This window comes from Echinococcus granulosus, assembly GCF_000524195.1.
Source record: "Echinococcus granulosus chromosome Unknown EG_S00010, whole genome shotgun sequence".
NCBI lineage: Eukaryota > Metazoa > Platyhelminthes > Cestoda > Cyclophyllidea > Taeniidae > Echinococcus > Echinococcus granulosus.
In genome coordinates this window covers 835,697-846,380 of record NW_020170390.1, presented here as the reverse complement: position 1 = coordinate 846,380, position 10,684 = coordinate 835,697, and the positions used below count along the sequence as shown (strand labels likewise).

The following is a 10,684-nucleotide window of genomic DNA, read 5'->3' as shown; positions in this document are numbered from 1 at the left end:
TCTACAAAGATGGGAGAAATGACCATGGTGCAATTACCGACGTGGACATTCTTAATTATTCTCTCAAAATTCCAAATTAGCCGCGAGATGAGAAAATTTGATTCAAACCAGGTTCTAAGCATTTCCGCCATATCACAGTGTGACGCACCAACATTCATAGGTGCGAAAGTAATTATCAAATTCATACTCATCATTACTCGCTACTCATTTTATCGAGTTAATTTTTATCTTGTTGGCATTTTTCAGCTTTGGTTCTTGAGTTTTTATGCAAATCCAGTCAATATAACAGTAGCCAAGGCAAAAAACTCACAAGCATGTGAATTTGGGGATGCAGGAAGAAAAATAAATTACTCCCTGCATACTGCTGGGAATTTGAGAATTTACGCTATTAATGTAAAAAGTAAGTGAATATGGACAGAAACCTTTAAAAGTAAAGTTTCTAGCCTAATAACCTTTTTAAGAATTTTGAGAAACTTTGCCAATTTGCTATCAACTTAGAGATACAAATACGTGTTTCTCATTTTAAATGTAGTGTTTTATTTGATTGTGAGAGTAATCTGCACTCATTTTTTCGCTTTTTTTACACAAAAACGTCTCAAGTGTCAAATGATTTGACATTAAAAACATTTGTGTGTATGAAATGCAAAATGGAGGAAGATCATAGCAATGTGACTTTCTCAACTCCGTGCAAGCAAGCGGGACGGAATGCCACCTTCTTCCATCAAGTCTTTAAAAAACAATGCTTCAGTACATGACCAAATCCAATTCACCGTTGGCGCTTCTTAAATTTACTTAGAGTTACCAAGCCAATAAGCGTTGTTTCAATTCCAATATTTGGTATTTTACACATGAAAAGTTTAATCTTGGCCTTTAATCCACGTAAAATAAGCATAAGGCTTGCGAGTACTGTGAAAGGGATTATTTATTCTTTCTTCCATGAAGTGAGAATAGTTTTAATGAGAGCTCGAATCCGTACACTGAAATAATTTTGCATACTTTGTTTTCTTCTAAATATCAGTTTTTTATCCTTATGCCTGCCCGCAGAAGAATTTATTTTATGTAAATTGCGAGTAGAAAATGTAAACCATAAAAATTATGATTAATTATAGCCCATCCGAGCTGCGGTCCCAACGCTGTTCATTAATTGTTTGGCTTTTTAAGACCACCATAAATCACAAAAATCTGTGCTGAAATAGGCATGAATGAAAACGGATTATGGTAACTAGTTCAGCAGTTCTTCAAAGCTTTTTACCATTAGATTTTTGGTTTGATGATAATTTTAGCCACTGTCTGCGTATGGCTAACAGTTTTGGCAAGTGCCATGGGCTATTAAAATTCAAAAAATTTACCGGTTAAAAATCAACAGCAGTAGGAGGAACAGTTGCTTAATGGAGAAAAGTTGGGCTAGAAACCAGACAACCGACAGTACTTTAACTATTTCGAAACTGTTGGTTAAAACCTTGCTTTTCGTACAGAACTTGCGAAACATGGGACTTTGAAGTCCAATGTAAATCCGTAAATGGGAATGGTTCCAGTTTCCTTAAAATCACTGTAAGTCAATCATCCTTCCAATACATTTTTGACATTGCTCAAAAAAAATCAATTAAGTTAAAGTTTAAGCATCGGATCAACAGTTTTGCAGGTATTTTCTTTAAAGCACCAAAAGAATTTATAATGCTCATAACAGCCTATTATAAGCACACCTTTAAGTTTGAACTGTTAAGCTACGTACAAATGGGGCGTAAAATGAAAGTTGTTTACTGTTGTAGCTAGTTTGTGGCTACTTAACAACGCATCACCGCAATTTGCGTTTGAGATTTGTCCGTTCAACAGCAAGATACTTACACAAACTAATTCATTAATAATGCTTTGGCTTCTCAAAAGACACCAGTGGCGGTTTCATTTAATCAGAGCAACGCATCAAACGTTTTCTTTTGCATTCCAACCCAACGCAAGTCACTTTACCCCACCTCACTCCCATTCAATCCCCCTCCCCATCCACTCCCAATTGGCGATATTTTGCACAAATGAGACCAACACCACAATGGGAAAAATCATGGTCTCGTTGAAAGATACACTGACAATGCATAGGAGGTTCGATAAAAGTAGGGGTTTCTGGAAATACTGCACCATGCAGACTTTTAAATTGTTTACATGCTTGCACGTTAAAGTAGATATTTAATTAAATCATGAAATGGTGATTTTCCCACGATTGTGGAAGCTTAAGCACTGCAGGTTCATCACAAGGCAAGTCTTCATTGCGTTAAACTTTTAAATTGATTTAGATGTAATAAATAAATTAGTATATATCGAAGCTGAGAGTGTTTTGATTATCCAAGTTTAACGACAACTTTACTTACTTGTTGACATTGGCCGTATATCATTCAACACTCAGTGAATTGTATTTGCTGAAAAAAAGATATTATGAAGTGTTATGCGACGCATTTTAAAGTTTCCGAAATATATGCAACTGTTTTATGGTAAACTTTTCAAGATCGGCTATGTCATTCCGTGCAAATGAAAGTAGAAGGTAATTTTTGCATGATACGTATTTGCAGGCTTTACTAGTGTTGATAATAATATTTTTTTACTTATTGTGAACAAAATGCTAGGCTTTGGTTAAATGTAATATTGCGCTTGATTAGAAACCAAAATTAAAAGTTCTCCTTCGTATCATTGTCATTCTTCCCTCTGAACTTTTGGAAACACGACCCACAGTTGCATTTAAAACATCATAAGACATAATGAAATCGTTGTTGGAAAGCAAACGCAGTGAACTTTGGATATGTACTAATGGCACCTAAAATAGTAGGTGGTTTGAGTTTGTGGCTGCGATTTAAAGTTATAGGAATATGAGTTCATCCATTTTTACTATCCCATTCACGCCACGACTACTCGACGGCGAAAAGACGAGACTATGCAAACACTACTATGGCTAGCATTACAAATAAACCAAAACCTCCATAGGTAACCTCATTGCGATGGTCATCTGCACTTATTGGGCTCTCTGATCGCAGAAGATAGCACTTATTGCAGAAAATCACGCATATTAGTGGCAGTTCAGATGGAAACAAATTGGATGTAAATGGCTGAGTTTTATGTGTTTCGCGCAGTTCTTGTCATAGTGTCGCAAGTTGAAGTGAGATTAATAAATATAAATTAAATGAAGAAAGTGGCCTTTCGGTTTTTTGGCACGGATAAACCTGTTCTTCGATTCCCTTAACATTTACAATTGATCTCTTTTTATGCAAATATTAAAAGCGCTAAAATTACAACTCTTCATGTACAGTTAAAGTGTTCTAATGTAGTTTGATTTACTACGTTTTGTTTGGTAACATTCTGCATCCAGATGGTTTTCTGAATAAAACGCATTATTTTCTTTTGAGGAGAAAGTACTGCTGGGCTACAGAAATTTAATATCGGAACTATCAATTATTTATTAAGTCGAATAATATCCCAGTGGTATGCAACTAATCAAATTCTTTTCTGTGTACGTTACAGTTTGTTGATGTTTGCTTGATTGACATCCTCAATGCATAAACACTTTTCGATGCACTGTTGTAAAAGCAAGAAAGTCTTGTTAAAAGGTCATATTGTGGATATTAAAGCCTTACATCAAATAAAGGGAGTGCCGAAACGTAATGTGCCTAATCAAGGGACATAACATATAAATTAAGAAAGTACATATAACACTTCTCATGAATCATTGGGATGGATTCACCTTTAAATGGCTCCACCACTGCAGCTTTTAAAAACCACCTACTTAAAAAATTCCATTTGGGATCGCATGATAATTTCTTACCATCAGAGGATCGGAAGAGGTGTTGTTTGGAGTGTAAGACCATACTGATTAGTCTTATTAACACTTCACAGTTGTATTAATTCATCATTTCTTAGATTTTAGTGCTCCTAATAAGTAAAAGCTATGGTAAATTGTATAAATTTTCTAAGGACAAAGGAATAAAAGGTTGACTTATGAATTTTTCGTGTTGTTATAAAAACTTCAGAATTAATAAGAAAGCTCTGCTATCTGTCGGTCAGACCTTGTATCTAATTGATTTGTTTTCGTCAGTTCTTTGCATAGACATTGCTTTTCTTTGTATAAGAGTTACTATCACCACTCCAAGCCAATCCTAAAATGTCTCTATATCTGACTGTTTTGAGACCACCTTTGGATAGCATCGCGTGTAAACATTCCGAAAACAGGCCCCGGGGAATTTTTCCTCCTATGCTAAGACACATTGATATTGCAAGTGATAACTGATGCAAAATTATCACCCAACCCAATGACCACATGGCGATTTTTCGGGGCAAAACATCCAAATTCCGTCATATCTGATCGTAGCGTTATTTTTGTAAAATTATTGCAACTTTTGTTTTTTTTAAAGTAATCATATTTTTCTGTTGACTTCATAAAATATTTTAAAGCACTCTACTCTGTTGATATTTCCAACTGCAAATTGCATTGTGGAAGAAGAAAGGGAAAATATCTGTTAACAATCCGGTGTCGGCTTGCATGCAGTAAATCAGCAGAAGAGTAACCAAATTATGCGTTATAGGAACTCTAACTAACTGTCCTCCTAAGCCTTAAAAATATTCATTCTGTAATTGCTAATTGTAAAAGTGCCCAGAATTGTTAAAATATTTTCTTCAGCAATGGTTAATCCTGTTGTTACTTTGGGCGGTATCATCTGGCCATACCAATGCTAGCAGAATATTTATCTTTGGTAATCTAACTAGAATGTCGGAGATCAAATCTACAAGGACTACTGCTTTTGGGGAGGCATTTGACATATTTTGCCAACAAGTTTCGAAAACCAGTAGTAGAGGTTCACAACCCCAAACAAGCCAAAGAAATGGTCATAAAGTGATGGTTTCGGTGAGCCTACATGTTTATGGGGGTTGAATACATAAAAGACAGTCTGGCGATAAAGTGGCAAAGAACCGAATTATGCAAGTTAAAAATTGCTAGGACTTCCAAGAGTTTGAAAACAAATTTCTTTTTTGCTTCTTCCTAACTTTAAAATTAAAGTATCAAGTGAAAGTGAAAGGTGTACAGTAAATGGTAAAGCTAATATACACTTCAGAAGTGATTAACAAAAGTTGCAGAATTAAAACAGCACATATTTGCCGATCGGAGTCAATTATTTACTTGTTTCATTTCATAATACCCAAAGTGATCACTCCAATGAGACGTAAATGTTTCATTTCCTATTGGTAGCCAATAATGCAAAAATAGCTTTTATGGCTTTTAGCGCTAAGGTAAAGGCTGAGGGCAACTTTTGTGCGCAGATTAACCCCAAAATGTGTAATTATGATGAACTTTGGAATGATTGGTGCTAAATGCGAGAGATTCTGAGCGAATCCATCACGAGTGAATGCTGAATATCATCAGCGTGACCGGGGAGAGAAAAATATCGTTGAAAGAGTCAAAACTGAACTAAAAGTGTCTCAAACCTCTTCATAAAAGAGGAAAGAACGGGTAATTTGGTTAAACGCACGCAGCACACACCCAAGTGGCAGCTGATCCTTCGATATGCCAACTGACGAAACGCAACCTCATCCAACCATGCGTAAAGCGAAGCACCACTTTAAAAAAGAACATTAGCGTGACCAAATATTTTCATTCCCAGGATTGTATTTTATTAAGCATCCCCAAAATAGCTAACCGGCACTTTTTAATTTTTCCAACTCACTGGAGATATAATTCTCACTTTATTTGTTCACTCACAAGAGCCATAGAAATTGAGAAATAGGTAACTTCAATGCTAAATTAATTCAAGCATAATTTAAGTTTGCGAATATTGGACCTCTGTATTTTAATGAGCATTAAATTTGGGCTTTAGTTCTTAGCTTTCAAATCTACTTCAAGTTAGATTTGACTCTAGGATTAAAGTACTTGTTCGACAATCAACTGTCACATAGAACACATTACCCGGAATTCTATCCAAATTTTTGAAAATAAGGCGTAAATATACTGCGATGGATAGTATGATGGACCATCTTATTAATTTCCCACAATAGACGCTGAGAACAGGTAGGGTGACGATAGTTCTCAAGTGTAAAATCTGCATTTCAAATCTTGATATTAGTAAATATTTTAGAAAACTATATACTCCTATCAATAAATTAAGTTATTAAGTTCTTACTACTACTTTTACTCACATGGCAGATATGAGCCAGTTAAATGCTGTTAAAAGCTCTTAGAAATGAAAAAATGCCCACGCAATGTAATTGTTGGATATTAAACTCTAGATCTGCAAGGGTTGGGTATGTGTTTCAAACAAAATCAAGTAACTTCCAACTGAGTTTTTTGCCTCCCAACCACTTGGCATGATTGATGTATTTCGTTATACCTCCACACTACGTTAGGAGTAAAACAAAGCTCCCATGAATGTTCTTTGCCGTTTATCCATATGCCAATCTCTGTACTTCGTTTTCGGTGTAACCCACTGAGCCACACAACCATGGTTCAGGAGGCAGCACCTGACTCATCATGCCACATTCAACCAGAACCAATTATTTCTTAACGGGAATTGATAAACGAAGATAAACTAAGATAAATAAGACTAAAAGTATAAATCTTTACCAAGGTTACATTGTGACTTTCAATTTATATAGGCAGTCAAAGATTCTGTTATGTCACGCAATATACCGCGGGTGTACTAATTACAGATACAGAAATAAACTTATCGTTCCCAGATAAGATCATTTGACTGTGTGAAAAATCTTACTTCAGAAAAAGAACATCATTTAAAGGCAAAGTGGTTCAACTCCAATACTGACAGTCCATTGCCACACCGTGTTAGTTACGAAATAGCCTGGGGGACAGCTGAAATGCCTACGTAAGCTTGAACAATCCTAAGAAGAAACCAGCTTGGATGGTAGCAGAGAAAGTTTTGGTCGTTGCGACATTTAAAATTGCAGGACCATTTGAATGTATTCACTATCCGTAAAAATGTCGCATATTTGTTGTAACTTACCCTGGGTACATCGTAACAATCTCTAACTCTTCAAAGTTTTCTTAGGACTGATATTTGATGAACGCAGAACAGATCCAGTTAATAAAGGTCAAGTTTTTGAGTTTTCGAAATGAATGACTAAGTAAATTTATAATTAATTAGTTATTGCTTCTTCTGTTTGAAAAACTGAATGGAGGCTTTTATGTTTATAGAAAAATATTGGGTCATCGAAGCCCACCACAAGCATGAACAAAAATTCGTCAAATATGAGACGTCTTTATTATTGAAATGGTAAGGAAAGGTTTATGAATTATAATCTTGTTATTTAATTTATGGTCCTATTCCCTTCGTTGAAAGAGCGACAATTTTCTTTGTATCCAAAGGAATGCATACGCCCAGTGTTCAGAACTCACGAAAATACTTCTAAGTTAGGTAAATATCATTAAATTTTTAAGAAAAGAATGTTGTTTAAAACTCAAAAAGCAAACTGAAATAGAAAAACCGTCCATATTGTAACATGCTTTAATAATCTATGATGGAATATTATTCTTAAGTAATCAATTTTCATAAACACGTGGAATTTTTTGAATTCAGTAAAATATGTATGTGTATATATGTTTTCAAAGTGTTTTTAAGCATCAGAACTTCTTTCCCTTTTATTTGCTCACCACCTCACAACTTCACTTTGTTCACGAAGATGCAAGATGTCACCTTGACACACCCTGAGTACATATTATTTGAAAACTTTATTTACGTAAATGTTACTTTCCACCACTTATCTGTAGTGCCTCAAGACTTTCCCGAAGACAGAAGAAAACACAATACATAGGCAGAACATGTGCTACCAAAGTAGAAACCATGCCGCCAAGCGGTACTACAATTGCTAAACCTTAAGCTCTTAAAGCGAAAAACTGAAAGCGAAACAAATGACCATAGAATTGCATAATCTTTGCCCCAGTTGGTTTGCAATTGCATGATTTGACATAAACTGCTTCAAACCCAAAAAACCACCTTCCAAATGTCTAATGCTTTTAACAAAGTGTGAACTACCTGATTACGTGCCTCACCTTACCGGTAGTGGGTCCCATATAGCATAAAACTACAGTGTGCAGAGATACAGTTCGATTTAATAATATTTGCCATCAAAGATTACTGTAGAGCAATATTAAAAATTGATGGTCATGTTACAAAACATAAAGAATTCGCTCACTTCAAACCGCCAAACTTTGCATAAATAAGGACCACTACTGTGGAGCTGGAACCATCTTTCCATTTTTAAAAAAGCGTAAAACAGGAACCGACTGCTTTAAGCTTCTAACCAGTATTAGAAACTTCGCTCTACTAAACGTGAATTACTTGTCTAATGTGTTTACATTATGTATAAAAATCGCACAGATAAAAGAAAAACATTTTTATTCGTTAATAAACGATAAAACATGAAATGCATTTTGCTTTGGAGGAGGGTCGTGCATTTATGCCACCATTATGAAATGAATGGACATATCTTTAAGTATAATCGTAAATCAACCAACCATAACATACTCTTAGGCGTCTCCATCTACTTATTGTCGGATGAATTAGTCTATTTAAGGACACGAAAAAGATGACAATTGAAGAGCAATCTGCGCACACATGAGGTAGAAGATTGGTTTCATCTGCTGTATCTACCCATTACAAATGCTTGCAATTCCCCAGTCAATCACCTCAATCACTGTTAGTCGATGTACTTACCCAGGTAACACGTATTCAACATTTTTGAATGGGCAAATGTGTTGATAATGAATACTATCTCCTTGCGTATTGTAGCCAAATATTATTTAAAACCACTCTAAAATAGAGCACTTCGAATCGGGGAATGAAGCAAAAGATATTGAACAACAGTCATTTAGATGCATTCTGGATTCATTTTTAAATCATGAATATTGTGTTCTTGTAGCTTTTTACAACCTCTTAACTTCATAGCCTTCATGGCCCAGAGGCCATGACGCCGAGCGAAAGCACAATCCGTGGAGACTTGAGCGCCCGCGCAATCAAACCCCGAGTTAAACGAACTATTAAGCCATTAGGCACCCGGTGGAATCCGTGAGGACTAGCTGAATACTTAACATTTCTCCTTTGCTTCGTAGGGTTGAAAACTACTGCTTAACAGTTTGTGAGTACGGATGTGGTGTTAGTTTTCTTTGCAAATCCACAAAATGACTACATAAATGTTTTTCAAGCCAATCGGAAGCCGTTAGTCTTACCTCATTAAAATGTCTTTGTGTTGTTTAAACAGTACAGCTCTTTTTGTGCCTATGATCATCAGAAACAAATATGCAATTACAATTTAAAGGAGTCTGTTTTGTTTAATTTAGCGATTTGTTCACCTATTCATGTTCATTTTATTATGGTGGCGGGTAGAGTACTTTGAAACGTACATTATACCAATCCTAGTGTGCATTTTCATTTCGACTTCTCATTGTTAACTTTACTTTGCTTCGTTTATAAGTAAATTGTCAAATTATAATTTTATTTCGCATTTCGTCTTAGGTATAAAGGCGCTTGTAGGATTTTGAAGTTGACCAAGTTGAGGAGAAGTACTTACGTCATGGTGGGTGCGCATCCTTTCTTACAAATGCAAATTTCTGTCTTTAGTGTTAAAGTACTTATTTAAATCAATTTCTACCAATTTGGAAAGAAAAAAATCCACCATCGCTTTAAAATAACTAGTATTTGTTTCTTTATCAGTTAACCTTTCACTAAAAAATACATTTTGCCCAAAGAAATGGCAATTTTTAATTGTCATAAGTTTTTGATTATAGTCTTGCTTCCCCATTCTAACATCACATTAAAAATCAAGTAGCGCAGGGGCCAGTGGGTTTTCCTGTGCACCTTTTGTACTCTTTGACGCACTGCGCTACACCATAACTGCCCTCAGCCACACAAGACCTTCCCAACCACCAGTGTCAGGTAGAGTCTTTCGCAGTCGTAAAACCTAAATGAAAAATTCTGATGCTTCATTTAATGGAATTCAATCTGAATCGACTCAGAAATCGGCTGACTTTCCAGCCAGCTTGCAGAAATTGGCAGCACAGTCTATCAATTTGTGTTGTTCCATTTTTGAAACCTAAAATTTAAGAATAATTTGGACTTTTACATTTTCCTAAAGACAATATGGAGCGGAGTAATCTTTTTGGCGTTAGTTTTCGTTGGGTTAAAAAGGAAATAATGGCTGGAAATTTACATAGATAGCCAGATTTTTTGGCTTTCTGTGTATTCTTAATGACTAGCACGGCGTCTTGAGACTTCCTTGAAGACGAAAGAAGATGTAATGCTGGGGCAGCATATACATATTCGGTATACAGTAGGTCTTGGGGCTACTCGCCTGCCCCGAAGCCTAGCTCACCTGGAGAAGGTGTAATGGTTGAGACCTCAAGTGGCCCTTCACCATGACTGAGAGCTAAAAAACAACTAACTTATTACATAAATGTATATGCAGGCAAAGTCTGTAATTTTTACTTAAGCGTTGGAGAAGATTTGCATTAGTGAACTTCAACGGGCCAAGTGAACCGATGCTGGTCACCGACCGTACAAATCTTAATTGGAAATAGGCAGTCTTCCTCCGCTAATACTAGAAATTAACTACTTCATTTCAAACTGGAGACATTCCTAATTATAATAAGAGGATATTTTGTAAACAGTTGAACATAAAACTCTTCGCCTCTGTGTGCCGCTTTAACTCC

The 10,684-nt window shown here is 35.8% G+C and overlaps 1 protein-coding gene across 1 annotated transcript; it reads left to right on the top strand. All coding sequences in view use genetic code 11, as the record gives it.

Annotated features, from left to right (window-relative positions):
• Positions 1 to 4,286: 4,286 nt before the first annotated feature.
• EGR_02299 (hypothetical protein) lies at positions 4,287 to 9,372 on the top strand (the record flags this gene model as incomplete). The annotated part of the gene is made up of 8 exons (XM_024491548.1): positions 4,287 to 4,387; positions 4,741 to 4,879; positions 4,973 to 5,051; positions 5,222 to 5,262; positions 6,703 to 6,845; positions 7,557 to 7,722; positions 8,247 to 8,380; positions 9,243 to 9,372. 8 exons carry the CDS (start codon positions 4,287 to 4,289, stop codon positions 9,370 to 9,372), a joined length of 933 nt encoding a protein of 310 aa, XP_024354054.1.
• Positions 9,373 to 10,684: the final 1,312 nt, after the last annotated feature.